The 17162-nt window shown below is 49.2% G+C and overlaps 1 protein-coding gene across 2 annotated transcripts in view; it reads left to right on the top strand.

Moving 5' to 3' along the window:
- Window positions 1-15248, top strand: part of GGT1 (gamma-glutamyltransferase 1) — a 31833-nt gene extending 16585 nt beyond the window's left edge. Inside the window, exons 1-13 of one of the 2 annotated variants that reach the window (XM_066562063.1) lie at window positions 2224-2375; window positions 3153-3314; window positions 4340-4467; window positions 4687-4776; window positions 5736-5928; window positions 7044-7201; window positions 8028-8177; window positions 8656-8792; window positions 10041-10228; window positions 11014-11141; window positions 11434-11546; window positions 12505-12618; window positions 14445-15248. In XM_066562063.1, coding sequence (XP_066418160.1) covers window positions 2368-2375; window positions 3153-3314; window positions 4340-4467; window positions 4687-4776; window positions 5736-5928; window positions 7044-7201; window positions 8028-8177; window positions 8656-8792; window positions 10041-10228; window positions 11014-11141; window positions 11434-11546; window positions 12505-12618; window positions 14445-14588 — 1713 coding nt within the window. In that variant the 5' untranslated portion in view covers window positions 2224-2367 and the 3' untranslated portion in view covers window positions 14589-15248. Of the gene's footprint in view, window positions 1-2223; window positions 2376-3152; window positions 3315-4339; window positions 4468-4686; window positions 4777-5735; window positions 5929-7043; window positions 7202-8027; window positions 8178-8655; window positions 8793-10040; window positions 10229-11013; window positions 11142-11433; window positions 11547-12504; window positions 12619-14444 lie in introns of those variants that run through there. The other variant, XM_066562064.1, reaches the window with a different exon arrangement.
- The last annotated feature ends 1914 nt before the right edge of the window (window positions 15249-17162 follow it).

Genomic DNA, 17162 nt, shown 5'->3' with positions numbered 1-17162 from the left:
CAGTGCTGGCTGCTGGCTGTGAGTGGGAGCACAGGGAGCTCTCAAGATGGGTGCAGGGGTATGAAGCTCTTGCAAGATGGGTTTAAAGCAGAAACCTGTTGGGTTTGAGTTTGTGGTTAAAGTTCTGGGTGTTGTCAGTGGATGCTTCATTTACTGCTTCATTTGGGAACAAAGCAGTGCCTGCCTGGGATCCTTTGCCATCCCCTAGTATCCCACTGCTCTCTCCCCACATGTCCTTCTCCTCTTCCAATTCTCCTGGCACTTTCCCTGACCATGGCAGATTCCTCATCTCTACAGAACACCCCAGCCCTCTTGGCAGGGATGTCAGACCCTGCATCTCCCCCATGACACAGCAACCCCCTGTTGCACTGGGGTACTTTGAATTCAAGCCCAGAGTCGTGTTTAAATAAGGCTGTGCATGTTGTGGCACATCTGAGCACAGCTCCATGGGGCTGCTGGTACAAGCACAGCCCTGCTGCTTGCTGCTCCTCCCCCTCTCCTAATGTAAAGGAAGGCAAGCAGGCTGCTTTTTGAATTCCATGGCTAAGAGTGGCAGGTGGACCTTTATAACAGTGAGAAATAATTGTATTGCTTTTAATTGCTTTATAGCCCCTGTCTCCTGGAGACCTTCTGCTGCTGCCAAAGCACTCAGTGACTGAAGCCAGGCTTCCAAACAGCTGGATTTGGCAGAGAAGGGGAGGTTATAGCCAGCCTCAGCAGACAGTAGCTGGGGAGCCTGCTCAGGTGGGGGCCTGCAGCTGCTGCTCCACTCCCATTAATAAATCATAATGGGAACTCAACTCAGAGCCAAGGTTCAAACAGACCACTGGTGAAATTCCTGCAGTGTGCCTGCCCAGGGCACAAGGAGCATGGAGAGGTGGGTTAGCAGAGGGTGTCTAACCCACTGATCCTTCTCCTGATTTCTGGATCCTTCTCCTGATTTCTGTACATCAAACCAAACACACATTTGGCTCTGCTGTGCCATGGTTGGGAAGGCAGTGAGGGCTGTGCTTCCCTCTGGGGTCAGGCCTGGGATGGGCTGAGGAGCTCATGGGAGCTGAGCTGGCAGCAGAGGTGGAGAGGATTATCCCCAGCTGGGTTTGCTCTCTGCTCATTGCTGGAGAGCTCATACATCTGCTGCTTCCTGGGCAGGATCAGTGTGACAGATTGCACAGACAGACCTTCCTTAAGAGCATTCCCTGGAGTCAGAGGCACGGGGTGGTGCAGCACAGGGTCAGAACCTCTGCAGGGCAGCCTCTGTGTGTGTGCTGCTGCCCAGTGGAGCATGTCTTATCCTCATGCCTGGCAGGCCAGGAGCTGTGCCTGGGTCACATGAAGTTTGTTGCAGGGCCCTTTCCAAGGTCTGTGCACTCAGCAGGACTCAGCATGGAGCCCTTCTGGGTCTATGGGATGCTCACAGGTGTGATCCCATTCCAGGGAGGAGGTGAGAGCAGAGGCAGCACCTGAAACTTCCCCTTTTCTCCTGCTGTCAGAACAACTTCCCTGAGGAGGCAGTAAAGCTCTGCAGGGGCCCAGCAGTGGGACAAGCAGCTGTGAGAAGAGCTGCAGAGCCCCAGCCAGGAGCCCAGGGGTTAACTCTGCACTACAGGGCTTGAGTCAGCCCAGGCTTGAAGGACAGCCCAGCACAGAGCAGCCTTCAGACAAACAAAGTACCTTCTGCTGAGCTGGGGCACAGATAAAAGATCCCATGGCATTTCTTGTGTAGCTTGGAGGAGACTGCCAGTGCTGAAGCTGAAATATCTCTGCCAACAAACAAAACTGTCTTTAAACTCTGAGGCTGTGTGTGAGCTATTGTTGGGGACATAATGGCTTCTCTGTTTCCCTGCACAGTCATTGCTCTGCAAACACACCACTGGTCTCTTTTAAAAGTGGTTGAGTGTAAATTAAGTTCTAGAACCTGGAAAGAGGTTTCATCCATTTCCTTTTACTACCCTGAGCTGACACTTGTTTACAGAGCAGCACATACAGAAGATTTACAGCTGCTTTACCTGGATGGAGATGGGCATCTTTAGTGCTCAGGCTGAGACTCACAGATACAGGGCTTGGACAGCAAATGTGTCCAAATCTCCTGGTTTAAGGCAGGGGGTGAGGCTGGGGGGGGCTGCTTGCTAATCACCCCCCTCTAAGAAAAGTTTTGGTTTGGCTGGCCTGGCCTGTTTCCTTAGTTAGCTCAGTGCTGGCACACTCACTGCTGCCTGCTCCTGAGTGTGTGGCTGCTGCAGGGCACTGAGGGCTGCTCTGCCTGCTGAGCTGCCTCTGCCTTGGGCTGCTGGGCATCCACAGTGGGGTTGGTGCATCTGCTCTTCACCACAATTCCATGGACTGGCTTTTCTCTGAGGATGGCAGATGCTCTGGTAAGGTAAAGGACATCTTGGCTGTTGTGCTGAAGTTGTGGTAAAAACCCAGAGCTGCAGTACAAAGGGGGGAGGTGGTCTCTGAAGGCAATATGATTAATTTAGGTCTATTTTGCTGAATGGTCTTGTAATAGAAAAGAAAATGGGTCAAAGAGTAGCTGTTGAAGCTGTATTTGCTGAAGTGCCTGTCCCAGCAGGGTGGCAGTGAGTGTCCATCCCCTCAGTAGCTCTCTGCTCATCCCTGTGTGCACCTAGGGAGCTTCTTGGTGTTCTGTGCTCACTCTCAGATGAGCTGCAGCCCCGTGCAGCCTGAGAGCAGCTGAGTGCAGGACTGGGACACATGGGGACCTGAGCACTGGCCATGGCCCTCTGGGAGTGCTGGGATCATTGGGAAGGTGCTCTGGCCAAGGGCACAGGCAGGAATGGGTGCTGTGCTCACACTGTAGCTTCATCCAAGGTTGATTCCTAATGACCTAGACGTGTTTTGCACTGGTCCTTGGCAACCTTCCAGGCAGAGACTCCTCCACAGACATGGCATTTAAAAGCAGATTATGTAAAGTTATATTTTTTAATTTTTAAATTTTTTTTGTCCTGAAGATGATGTCAGCCATGAGTAACAGCAGTTGTGTTCTGCTCCTTGGATTTCCCTCCTCACCTCTGCATCTGGAGGTTTCTGTGCTGTTTCCTGCCCGCTGTGAGGCAGCTCTTACCCGGGTGATGCTTTGAGGATCCGAAAGGAGGTGGCAGCAGGGCTGACCATCCTGTCTCTCCCCACAGGAAGATGAAGACACGCTGTGTGGTGGTGGCAGTGGTGGCTGTGGCCCTGCTGGGGCTGGTGCTGTTCCTGGGGCTGTTCTTTGGGCTGCGCTCAGGGGACACCCACACCTACAGGAGGGCGGCCGTGGCCACCGACGCAGGGCCCTGCTCCATCATTGGCAGGTACCCACTGGGGGGTGCTCACAGGGGGCCCAGCACGAGGGGAAAGATGAGAATCTTGACTCCATGTCTCAGAAGGCTGATTTATTATTTTATGATATATATTATATTAAAAGAAAATGATATATTAAAACTTTGCTAAAGAATAGAGGAAAGGATTTCATCAGAAGGCTTGAAAGGGAAAAATGGAATGATAATAAAATCTTGTGACTGACCAGAGTCTCAACAGAGCTGGACCTGTGATTGGTCATCAAGTAGAAACAACTCATATGGACCAATCAAAGATGCACCTGTTGCATTCCACAGCAGCAGATAATTATTGTTTTTCTTTTCCTCTGAGGCTTCTCAGCTTCCCAGGAGAAAAATCCTAATGAAAGGATTTTTCATATAATATGTCTGTGACAACCCACTCACTGTGCCCTGTCTTATTGGCTCTGACAGCTCTGGCATGAGACACAACTGCTGCTTCCCCAATGTTCAGGTGCAGTCCTTGCAGTTGCCCAGCATGGATAATCAATCCCTACTCTCCTTGTAGAAAGAGGAGATCCTAATAAACCCCAGGCTTTTACCATGCTTGACCAGCTTTACTGCAGCTGCTCAGACAACATAGCAGGCAAAGATTCCTTGGATCCATAAACAATGAGAACGAGAGTTTTCTTTCTAGCTCCTTTAAAAAAAAACATTTATTGAGATATCCTTCAGTTCTAGTCTCAAGTGCTGCAGATTTAAGGCTCCTGAGAAAACTGTAATTTCTTATGACAGTGTAATGAGTGTGTGTATGACAGTGTAATGAATGTCTGTCCCCACGTGTACTCTGTCACATCTCACTGTTTTCAGGCTGGTTTGGATGTGTCTTTAGCGAGGGCACACTGACCACTAAGGCTCTGTTCTCTCTGGTGACAGAAGCTCAAAGCTTCCTGAGGAGCACAGAGGCTGGGTGTGGACAGATGTGCCTGAGAGAGCCTGTCATGCAGTGCTGACAGGGAGCTGAGGCACTGTCACATGTCCCCTTCCCTTCTGCTGCACAGGGACATCCTCAAGCAAGGAGGATCAGCAGTGGATGCCGCGATCGCAGCCCTGCTGTGCGTGGGACTCATGAATGCTCACAGCATGGGCATTGGAGGGGGCCTCTTCTTCACCATCTACAGCAGCACAGGTAAGGAACAGGGCCACACACACCTGGAACAGCTGGACAACTTTATCTAAGTGATTTATCCTACCTGGAGAAGGTGAATGATGTTCACAGCCTCCGGGGGAATGTCCTCAAAATAATCGCCAAGGACCTGGCTCACGTTGGTCAGAGTCCTCCAGCAGAGACCATGGCTCTGTGCAGAGTCCAGAGCTAAACATCATCTTCCTTGCTCTGTCATTAAAGGAAAAGTGGAAATCATTAATGCACGAGAAGTGGCTCCAAAAAATGCATCGGTGGACATGTTTGGGAACAACACACAGCTCTCTCTGAAAGGTATGGCAAAGGCTGCTTCACTGCTCCAGCATTCCCTGTACCAGCACATCTACATTGAGAACATTTCTCATGGTTGGTTCTTGCCTACCTACAGGATTTCTCACCTAGAAATATCCTGGAAATATCCTCTTACACTATTTGCAAACTCTGGCCTGACAAAGAAGCTAAAAACAATGCCCTTTAAACTAGTCAGGGACCCCATCACTTTCTGCTTTTCACTTCATGAAAAAGCAGGTGGATGCAAAGCACTGAGTATGACCTGTTCCACATGTGCCATCTTTACTTTCCACCTCTTTGAATAAATCTTTGTGTGGATCACCTTGAGTTTTGTCAGTTCAGGTTTCCTCCCTAAATTACTTGTTGTGGTGGCTTCAACCACAAGCCCCATTAGGCTTGGGGTCTCCAGAGAAGTTTCCTAGCAGGAAAGTATTTTCTAATAAGAAATAGAAAAAAATACTAACTAGTTCTCTTCATGGTCACTCTTCTAAGCAAGAAGGAGCAGCACCTTGGAGGGGGTTTGAGCAGTGTATTAAACTTCTAGGAGATGCAAGTGAACACAGGATTGAAGCAAACTGCAACATCACTGTGGGATGTGGAATCAATCTGTTCCAGTTGTAGTTACAATGCTGCAACAAAGTTTTGGGTTCAAGTACATCACAGTCTGTGTCCTCTCCTATGACAGCTTCTGTGTTCTGAGCAGCTTTGCTCTGGTACAGAGCCTACAGAGGGAAATGATCCCAAAACTGGAGTTACCAGCAAGAGGACAGAGGGGTTTCAGCAGTTCAGAATACATAGGCACAAATGTCAAACCAAATTATTCTGTTAATTCTCACAAGCTGAGCAGGTCACAGTACACACAAGCCCTGCCTAAAACCAGAGATGCCTGCCCTACCTCCTGCTCCATCAACCACTTCCTTTTCTTGCTGTGGGAGACTTAACACATTCCTTTTCTGCTCCAGGAGGACTGTCAATCGCTGTTCCAGGAGAAATCCGTGGCTATGAGCTGGCTCACAAACGGCATGGCAAACTGGCATGGAAGGATCTGTTTCTGCCCAGTATCAAGCTGGCAAGAGAAGGATTCCCTGTTGGGAAAGGCCTTGCTGCAGCCATCAAATCAAAAGAGGAGGCAATTGAAAGTAATCCCTTGCTATGGTAGGTAGAGGACTTGCTGTTCTATGCAGAGAAATTTGGGGTGGCTGCATTCAATCTGCAAAGTCCCTGAGTTTGTGCAGTGCAGTGTGCATCCCCTGCAGTAACCACACTCACTGTGCCTGCTGGTGTCACTGCAGATACCTAAAGGTGCTAAATCATGGGGAATGTTCAGTCCTGACCTTTAAAGGGGGAGAAATTCTACTCCTGAAGCCCATTTGTCTGAGCAAGGTGGAATTAGAGTACGAGCTGGGATCAGCCTGCCCAATGGCAATGTATTTTCTGAATCCCTGCTTTTCCTCATGCTGTAAGTGCACCAAGCTGATCCTGCCTGCATTTGGAGTAATTGCAGAGTCTCCTTGAACATCTCATCTGCTGTCAGGCAGTGGGAATTGGATCATCTCTTACACTACAATCAGCCTTCCTCAAGCAGTGCCTCTGACCATCCACCTCTGGCAAAGACTGAGCATGAAGGGTTTTAATACTCCTCACTTCTTACAGTCAAACCCTCAGTGTTTATGTCCAGCCCTGATGGAAATCATGCTTAATTCTCTCTTTTCCTTAAAATCTCTGCCAGCTGCAGGTTTGTTTGCTATCCAATTGGTAATGTACACCCTGCCCTGTCCTTCAATCAGGCAGGTCCACAGCAGCACAATCATGATCCATCATGGGGAGCTAGAGAGGAAACAATCTACCTTAAAGATCTATCAGACAGGGACTGACTGAAACACTTCTGGATTTACTGGGAGCTTTGAACCTCATAGCTTAATAGGCTGTGCTCTGAACTGCACTGCTGAGTCCAAGGACTGTGGCCCCTCCTTTGCATCTTGAGGCACTTGTTGGCCCCTGGGGTGGGCAGGGAGGGGGTGCCATGGTGAAAATCCCTGCTGCAGGCTCCATGGAGCACACTGAGCTTGTGGAATTACAGGTCAGGAAACACTGCTCAATTTTGTGTCCCAGTGCCAAGATCTGAGGAGCCCTGGGCCATGGCTCAGGCAGTTTCCTTCTCTCCAAGAAGCACCAAGCATGAACACCCATGCTGGTTCAGCTGCCACTGACACACATAGTTCTGAACTTATCCCTCATATCTGATCTTCTCCATCTCCTTTCTCTGCTAGTGAAGTGTTCTGCAAAGGAGGGAAAATCCTGCAGGAGGGTGAAACCATCAAGATGCCCAAACTAGCCAACACCTACGCCACTATAGCCAATGAAGGAGCAGATGCCTTTTACACAGGAAGCCTGGCAAAGCAGATCATTGCTGACATCCACAAGGCAGGTGAGAACCAGGACACCCTTCCCAAGCAGCAGGAGTGACCACACTGCTCAGAGCCCCAGGAGGAGCCAGTGACCTGCAGAAGCCTTGGGAGAGGCCAGCCCTGAAATGCTGCCTCTGAGATCTGTGGCAACAGGACACCCAAAAGAAGCACTTTAACAGATGTGTTTGAAGCTCAGAAATGGAGAGTGTTTGCTGTGCATTTCTGTGCCACAGAGCCTCCCAAGTCTGTGCAGTTCAGGCTGTTCAGAGAGCCTGGATCCCACGAGTTTGTGCCTAAAACGTTGCATCCGTGGTGGTCCTGTGAGCTCTGAGCTGTTTGATCTCTCGGTGCCACTAGATGGTGGCAGTATCCCACCCTCACCAGCCAGCACTGGCTAGCTTGGGGAGCTTCCTGTGAGTAATTCACTGGCTTCATCTGTGGTGAATAATTACTTACTCTCTTTCCCCTTCGGATAAGAAAGGTGAAGGAACACTCAAATTATTCTACCTGTGGGGTGCCACAAAGCATCTGCACCCAAAACTGCATCTTCCTCTTGTAAACAGAATTCTTAAGGACATTTTGTAGCCTGACACTGCTGGTGTCTTTTGTAAAAAAAGATGGATCACCAAAGTTGTGTCTGCTGTAAATCAGCCCAACTTTGTGCTAAACTATCTGAGCCTGAGATGGATCTATCAAGGAGGAAATCTCCTGGGCACACATCTTTGCTTTCCTCACCTTGTTACTTTTTGGATTTGTCCATGCTGTGATTCATGGTGGTGGAGCATGACCTCCCCTTCCCACCAGAGATGACATAAACCCACATCTCTAGTTTCCTTCTCTTTCCAGGGGGAATTGTCACATTGGAAGACCTGAGGGACTACAATGCCACAGTGATTGAGGACCCCATACAGATCAAACTCGGGGAGTTCACCCTCTACACACCCAGTGCCCCCCTGAGTGGCCCAGTTCTGGCCCTCATTTTGAACATACTGAAAGGTGAGAGTGCCACAGAGCAGTGCCCCACAGGCACCAGGAGCTGGGAGAGCTCCAAAAACATCACCTTTTTTGGGAGAACAAGGCCTCCCTGATAGACCTCCAGCAGGTGAGAGGTCTGAGAGCCCAGGAGAGATCAGAGATGCAGAAACATCTGCTGTAAACTCAGGGATGTTGCCTTCCTACCTAAGTTACAGGTACAAGAGGAAAATTATTCTCCTGGTGGGGGAGCTTCCCTGATACCTGGATGGGTGGAACCTAACATGTACTTGAGGCTTCTTTGCAAGTACAAATTCTGCTGGTGATTCCCACAGTGCTCAAAACTACCAGAGCTCCTGAGCTCTCCATGTGGAGATGAGGACGGTCCAGTGCCTGCATCTCTGTAGACATTGGGCTTCAAGGTTATACATTTGACACAGGTGCATTAGCAATCCATGGACCCTGTGCTTTGTGTTCACAGTTGTTTGTGCTCTGTTGCCAGGATATAATTTCTCTGCTGCCAGCATCAAAACCGTGGAGGAGAAAGGTCTGACCTACCACCGCATCGTGGAGGCCTTTCGCTTCGCCTACGCCAAGAGGACTCTGCTGGGAGACCCAAAATTTGTCAACATTACAGAGGTACCTGGCAAAAGTCTTTTCTTTCTGCAACACCAAAGTTGACTGGAACTTGGCTTAAAGTTTTTGGTGACTCTACTTTGTCAGGCATCCTCTGTGCCACTTGCTGTGACAGGCACTGAAACAGCTCTGAGTCAAAAAGTGATGTCCCATGTGGCTCATGGCTGAGCTGTCAGGGCTATAAATGGAGGCAACCTTCCTGCTGGAAGGAAAAGCAAACTCCTCAATTCACCAGGAGAGCTGGAGTACATTTAGGTCTAACCCTGCCTGCTTTTATAGTGTTTGAAGCCTTATTCACTATATTCCCAGCATCTTTGTGGCTCTCTAACCAGACTTGCCTGTAGTAAAATGGAGCAGCAGATGGGAAGGGATGAGACTGCTTGTCCCAACTTTGCATTTTGGGCTTTACTTCTGTCCTGCAAAAGCAGCAGACTCTGAGCCCAGCCTAGCTTGATGAACACAAATTTTCAACATACAGAGCTCTGGTCAGACCTTGCCTTGTCCCTCTCCCATCCCATTCCTCTTGTCCCTGAAGCAAGTGTAGCCCTGCTTGCCTCACAGCAGTGTGGAGGCAGCTTTCCATAGCACTGCAATAATGGATGCTGATCAACTTCTGCAGAAAGGGGTGACTTTAACAGCTGTTCCTGTGACAGCTTAAAAAGATCTTTTGCTACAATGTCCATCTTCCAAGAAGGAAGACTGTCGCCATGATATTTTATGAAAAATCTTTTTGCCAGGATTTTTTCTCCTGAGAAGCTGAGAGGCCTCAGAAATTATATGTAAACAATAATTCTCTGCTGCTGTGGAATGCAGCAGGTGCATCTTTGATTGGTCCATGTTGGTTGTTTCTAATTAATGGCCAATCACATTCAGCTGGCTCAGACTCTCTGAGAGTCACGAGCTTTTGTTATCATTCCTTTCCTTTCCTTGCTTGCCTTCTGATGAAATCCTTTTCTTCTAGTATTTTAGTATAGTTTTAATATATCGTTTTCTTTTAATATAATATCATAAAATCATAAAATAATTATATATCATAACACATCATATATATAATCATATATCCTAAAATAATAAATCAGCCTTCTGGAACATGGAGTCAAGATTCTCATGTCTTCCCTCGTCCTGGGACCACCACAGGAAGGCCCCTGGGGAGAAACTGTAGCCTCACTGCTGGGATTTTAAGTATTGGATATCAGCCTCATGAGAATGTGTCTCAGTCTGCTGAGTGAGTGCCCTGGGTTTCTCTGGCAGGCAATCAGGAACATGACATCCGAGCTGTTTGCAGACAATCTGCGGAGGAAGATCACAGACAGCACCTCGCACCCCGTGGAGTACTACGAGCCCGTGTACTACACTGGAGACAATGCCGGTACATCCCACGTCTCCATTGTGGCTGACGATGGCAGTGCTGTGTCCGCCACCAGCACCATCAACCAATAGTAGGAGCTCAGACATTCCTTCCCTGTAGGCCTTTGCCGTCTTCCTCGTGCTGGTTCTGGGTGTCAAACACCTCTGAGCTGTCACCTCTGGGGCGGGGCAGGGGTCAGTAGTGCTGGGGATGGGCACTTCTGCTGAGCCTGCAGGTCAGTGCTCAACACTGAGGCCTCGTGCTTGTGTCCTCTCTCTTGTTCAATTCCACCACAACGCTGGCTGCATCTGGATCTTCTCATAAGCAGAGCTATTGCTGCTGGTTCTGATTTCCCAGGCTTTTGGAAGGAATTTGAGCTAATACAGTTGGCCTGGGAGTGCAGTGTTTGGCTGTGAGTGCTGTCAGAAAGAGCTCTGTTCACATATATGGCCTGGAGCCAGGGTGTGAAGCTTATTTTTATCCATAGAAAATGTCTCCAGCTTGACACATCTAAGCAAACCCCCAGTCATTCCCAAATGTGCCAGCCTTGGAGCTGTGCTGCCTCTGAATGGAGCGCAGTGCTGCCCACCTGCAAGGGGCAGTAGTTGTGCTGAGGTGCTGTGCTCGTTTTCCCCAGGGGATCCTCTCAGGAGAGGTGTAGGAAGGGCTCTGGGCTGCCTTTCCTCTGTGTGTAGCTGTGTACTCACAGTATTAACTGCTTCCTTCCCCCTAGGGGGAACAGAAAGTCCTTTACAATGGGAGGGAGTGGAGCGTTACTCCAATCAAATCCCAGGTTTACATTGCAGTAAATTCAGCTGAAGCTCTGCCTGGATTTGCTGTGGGTTTGACCTGACTTTGACAATTTGTTTTCTCCAGCTTTGGCTCTGATGTACGATCCAACGTGAGTGGAATCATATTTAATGATGAAATGGATGACTTCAGCTCACCTTACATAATCAATGGATTTGGGATCCCTCCTTCTCCAGCGAATTTCATAGCTCCAGGTAGCTGTAAACTGCATTCCTGACTCAGTCTTTTGGCTGCATTGTGCATGCTCACACTGCAGCATCTGTGCCATGGGACACAGGCCTGGGACCTGCAGGGGACAGTGGTGGGAGAGAGTCAGGAAGGAGATGAGTGCAGGGGATGGTGGGATCCCCAAGGGCTGAGCAGGACACGAGCTGAGTCAGGAAGGAGGATACTGAGGCTCTGGGCTTAGATGTGGAGCAAGAGCTGGAAGTTTGTGAGCTGCAGGTAGAAAGCTGAGCCTCTGTGTTGCCTCTGTGTCCCCAACAGGTAAACAGCCAATGTCCTCTATGTGCCCCTCCATTTTGGTGGATAAAATGAAACAGGTGAGGATGGTGGTCGGTGCTTCTGGAGGAACAAAAATAACTACAGCAACAGCACTGGTACGTGAGGGTGAGGGCAAATGGGGCCAAATGGGAGAGGCAGCATTTGGGGGGACTCCCATCTGCACCTGTGACAGGATCATGGCTGTGGCTCCCTGCTGGGGGCCAGGGGCTTGAAAAGGAGGTTCCTGCCTGGCATTCTGAGGGCCAGACCTCCAACACCAACTCCTGCCAGGGCTACAAAAGGTCTGCTATTAAATTGCCCCCTTTAGTGACTCCAGTGCCTCCTTAATGATGTTTTCTCTGGCAAGTTGTTCTTACCACTTGCACAAGATTTGCTTTGAGTTCTGTTCTCTGAGTCTCCGTGAGCCTATTTACCTAGTTTAGAGTTGTTCCCATCCAAAATCCCAAACTTTGGATCAAAGTCCCACAGAGAAGCTAAATTAACTCAGCTCAGGCACAGTGTCAGGCAGGGCATGATAGGCAGAGCATCTGTGAGCTGCTGTGGCAGCAGCACCAGGCTGGATCTGGCCTTTTGGCTGAGGTAGAGGAGAATTCTGTAAAGACCACTACAAACAATTTCCTAAGCCCTGGACTCTGGGTGTTCTCACTCCCCAGCAGCTCCAGCCTGCAGTTCAATGGTGCAGAGAGGAGCCAGGCCCAAGGGAACTGGCTGTACAATAGCAGGAAGATGTAGGTGTGTTTGCTGAGGTGACTGTTGTGTGCTTGGCTCCAGCAGCATAAACCCAGCCACCATGGCCTGGGGATCTCATCCTTTTGCTGTGTTAATTTTAGTCACTCATGGTTTCTTTGTGTGGGAATCCCCTAAGCATATACAAGCTGCAATGTACCTGTGTTTTGCTTGGCCAAGAGAAGAACCACTGAAAGCCACATAAACCAGAAATGGTGCCTTTGGTGTGCCCTGTGAGCATCCTTGAGGCACCTCTGCCTGTGTGGCTCCAAGGGTCAGACTTCTCTGAACACAGTAATTAACATTAAGGCTTTTTGCTTCTCACAGACAATCATGAATTCCATCTGGTTTGGTTATGATGTGAAGAAAGCAGTGGAGGAGCCCAGAATTCATGATCAGCTGTTTCCCAACATCACGGAGCTTGAGCAGCAAATAGAGGAGGTTGGTCTCACCAGAGCCATACATGAACTTGTATGAGCTGGGCCCCTGGTGCTGGGAGGGCAAGCACTGTGGAAAACCAACAGGTTTGGCCAAATGTTCCTAGGTGAGCAGAGTGAAGCTGGTCCAGGTCTAATGCTGGGTCACAATAAGCTGTTCAAAGTGCACCTTCAGTCTCAGTCACACGGGTGTGAAGCCAGTGCATTGAAGAGTGACTTGTATCTGAAACTGAGCATCTGCTTGCAGTGATGCTTGGCACAAAGGAATTGCAAAACAGCAAACCACGTCAGGGCCCAGAGCATCCAGCAGTGTCAATCCAGTCAGTCTCAGGGAACTCTTGTCCTGTTGTGTAACCTCATGATGAATCTGGAAGGCCTGGCCCAGAGCTAGCAAGGGGGGATGCCCAGAGGGACCTGGGAACAGACTTGAAAATATATTCACAGTAAAGGTGTCAGCACAGTACATTCAGCTGGAGAGCTGATGGCAAGGTCTGCCCTGCTCTCCAGACCACTCACCTGAGCTGGCAGCTTCATTTACCCTGAGCACCTGCACATCCCCAGAGGCCTGAGGCAGGCACAGGCTTTGTACATCTCTCATGCCTCTGTATCTGCCTCTTTGTACCCATCTCATATCTCTGTGCCTCTGTATTTGGGAAAACAGTCCTACATAATGCAGTTTTATCAAACTCTGCAGAAGTTCCTCTGTTAATAAGCTTCTCATGAAGATAACAGCTGAGGTATCTGCCAGCACTGGGGAGGGTGCCCTGCTCTCTACAAGTCCTGTGTTCTCCACCACTGCCAAACAGGATCCATCAGTCCTGGCTGTTAGTGTGTGAATCTCTGTGACCAAGAATAGTATTGGTAACCCACACTGAGCACCACACATATCAAATTCTGAATTCCACTTCTTCAAAAGTAGGGCATCCCAGAAAGCAAAGGGAAGAGGAGGAACAACACAGCCCTATGCAACACAGGCCCTGAACACCTGGCTGGTTGTGGGGGATGCAGGTTGCAGGGTGCAGCAGGTGCAGTGCTCTCACCCAGCTGTGCATGGCAGGGTGCAGCAGGTGCAGTGTTCTCACCCAGCTGTGCACTGCAGGCATTGAGCAGGTGCAGTTTGCTCACCCAGCTGTGCACTGCAGGGATTGAGCAGGTGCAGTGTTCTCACCCAGCTGTGCACTGCAGGGTGCAGCAGGTGCAGTGTTCTCACCCAGCTGTGCATGGCAGGGCATTGAGCAGGTGCAGTGTTCTCACCCAGCTGTGCATGGCAGGGTGCAGCAGGTGCAGTGTTCTCACCCAGCTGTGCACTGCAGGGTGCAGCAGGTGCAGTGTTCTCACCCAGCTGTGCATGGCAGGGCATTGAGCAGGTGCAGTGTTCTCACCCCGCTGTGCACTGCAGGGCATTGAGCAGGTGCAGTGTTCTCACCCAGCTGTGCACTGCAGGCATTGAGCAGGTGCAGTGTTCTCACCCCACTGTGCATGGCAGGGATTGAGCAGGTGCAGTGTTCTCACCCAGCTGTGCATGGCAGGGTGCAGCAGGTGCAGTTTGCTCACCCAGCTGTGCATGGCAGGGCATTGAGCAGGTGCAGTGTTCTCACCCCGCTGTGCACTGCAGGGATTGAGCAGGTGCAGTGTTCTCACCCAGCTGTGCATGGCAGGGATTGAGCAGGTGCAGTGTTCTCACCCAGCTGTGCACTGCAGGGATTGAGCAGGTGCAGTGTTCTCACCCAGCTGTGCACTGCAGGCTGCAGCAGGTGCAGTTTGCTCACCCAGCTGTGCACTGCAGGGCATTGAGCAGGTGCAGTGTTCTCACCCCGCTGTGCGTTGCAGGGCATCGAGCAGCAGCTGAGGAAGAGGAGGCACGGCACGGCGCGGGTGAGCGGGGGTGCAGTGGTCCAGGCCATCCTCAGGACCGAGCGCGGCTGGGCCGCCGCCTCCGACTCGCGCAAAGGGGGATTCCCTGCGGGCTACTGACCTGCCTCAGCTCTAGTGACACCAAGGTGTGTTTGGGGGGAAGATCCTTTAGATCTGCAACTCAGGGACTTCTCACAGGAAAGAGAACGCATTTACCTGTGATTCTGTTGATGGAACTGGGACAGTTCTCTACAGCCATGACCGAAGTGCCTCATGCCACAGCCGTCTGCTAAGACAGGCACGTCCACCAGGACGTGCAGTGCTTACTTGAAGAGTCTGTTCTGCCTTGAAGAGTTTGTTCCCTGCCTCCTCTCCATCCCACGAAGACAGATTGGGTGCCCAGTTGCTCACTCAAGCTGCAGGAAGCGTTTCCCCTGCACAGTGTCAGCTACCAGGAATGTCCCTGTCACTGCTAGAGAAGATATTTGTTTCCTGTTGAGCAGGTGGGAGTTACAGGACTCTGGAGCTGGGTTTTCTAAGTTACAAACTAATAGGTCTGTGCCATAGCAGGAAGCCCAGCTCTAGACTGGGATAAGCCAAACTCACCGCTCTGTTAACAAAAGATGTTTTTGCATTTCACCCGGTTGATTTTTGGAGATGAGGGGGGAAATGGGAAAATGGCTTCAAACTTTTTTATATTTCTGTTGAGAAGGTCTAAAGGGAAGATGCTACCTGTAAAACTCTGAGCACAACTAAAATAAATAAATATGGAGTCACACATTTTCCTTGCCTGCACAGTTGCTGCAAGAAGGGATGGTGAGAGTCTGTGTGAAAGAAGCTCTTCTGAGACTTTTGTTTTTTCTTCACTGCTTTGATGAAGTCACGAGTAAGCAACAATAGTCACATATTCAAAACAAGCTTGTTTTTCTCCACTTTGCTTTTTATGATGTCATACTGCAGGTGTGAAATAACAGAGTTTGGGGAAATGAAATTTCAAAAAAATTTCACTGAAATTTTAATGAAATTTCTAAAAGGCACACTGCAGCTACTCTTGTTTAAAGGTAAGTTACTATTAACCAGACTTTTAAGGACCTCTCAGAAATCCCTGTCTGATATGGAGCAGCTGAGAGTGTTTGTACCTGCATGAGAGGGTTTGGTGCAGGACCAATACATCACATCACATAAACTTAGCCCAAGATCAAACCCAAATGATCCAGGGGTTGTCATGCTCTAGTGGTGTTCTTGAAATCCTTGATACACACGTGGCACTAAGTTAGCTCATCTATTTGGCTTGTTGAAACTTCTTGTCAGTTTGTAAGGACCTTAAAATACAGAAAAGAAAATGAAAGTCTGAAGTTTTAGGCATCATGCAGCCTCTTTCCTAGAATTGTCTGGAGTTAAGGAGAGCCCAGTTTCACAGAATAAAGTGAGAGCTAGATGATGCTTAAATCAGAGTCATAACTTTGACATACATGTTTGCTTATATCATTTGACCCAAATGAGTGGCTTTTACCAAACGTGTCCTGGGTGTGCTCTGGCTCCTTTTCCTGAGCTCTTACTGGTGGTGCTGCTTTAGGAGCAGCAAAGGCAGTGATTGTAAATGACCTCTAGTCACCGTGTTCCCTCTTGTTCCCTCAAGAGACCAGTTTGGGGCCAAGCCTGTGTCCCCTTATTGCCAAACTAGGAACTTTCACTTTTCCACTTCTTGTAATTTCACTTCTGGTGTTCCTCAGTGTCAGGCTGCCTTTGGAATTGGGACTAGCTGAGTTCTTTCTTGGCTAGGTGCATCCTGGGAAATAAAGAAAATTACTGCACAGCAAAATAAGCTTATTGGAATCTTACAGTCACTACAGTTAGTCCAAAATAGGAAGGAAATTGATTTCTGGGAAGTGCCTGATGACAATCCTGATTTCTGATACAGGTCTGAGTGGCTGTTGCTAGGCTGCATCTAATGGTTTGTGGTGCAGCAATTGTTCTCATGTTCCTGAATTTCCTCTTTCTAGTCAGAAAATCCCCCTATTATTTATTATCTGTGTTAAAAAGCTTCCCCTGTGGAAAGCTTAAAACACTCATAGTTACAACTGTTCTTATAAAATGCATTTGAATTCTTGGCTCTGCAGAAGTTGCTTTGTTTGGTTGTTTTTTAGCAGTAGGAAAACGAAAGGAAGAAAGAGGAAGGAATTGTTAAACTGGGCTACAGCTGCAGAGGAAGGGTTTGTTAAACTGAGCCACAACTTGCACTTACTCTCTGTTTTTAAAAAGCTGTGGATACTTGTGCGAGCTGTAGTTATCTGCATCTCATTTGGACATATCTGTACACAGAGCAGGCACTTCTGCCACCTGCTTGGAGACCACATCCCACTGCTCACCCTGTGCTGGGGCTGTCTGTCAGGCAGATGTCAGGCACTGGTTCCTGCTGTAAAACTCCAACTGCACCTCCAGGCTGCAGCTTATGGGATGTTTCAGCTGCAGGGAAAATCTGGCTAGGATGAGAGGGAATGCCTTTAAACTGAAAGAGGGTACATTTAGGTTATATATTAAGATGATATTCTTGGCTGTGACAACAGTGAGGCCCTGGCAGAGGTTTATCCAGAGAAACCCTGGCTGTGCCTGCCTGGAAGTGTTCAAGGACAGGTTGGATGGCACTTGGAGCAACTGGGTTTAGTGAGTGACATCCCTGCCCATGACAGGGGG

This window comes from Molothrus aeneus, chromosome 18 (assembly GCF_037042795.1).
Source record: "Molothrus aeneus isolate 106 chromosome 18, BPBGC_Maene_1.0, whole genome shotgun sequence".
NCBI classification, from domain to species: Eukaryota; Metazoa; Chordata; class Aves; order Passeriformes; family Icteridae; genus Molothrus; species Molothrus aeneus.
This window is presented reverse-complemented; position numbering and strand designations above follow the sequence as displayed.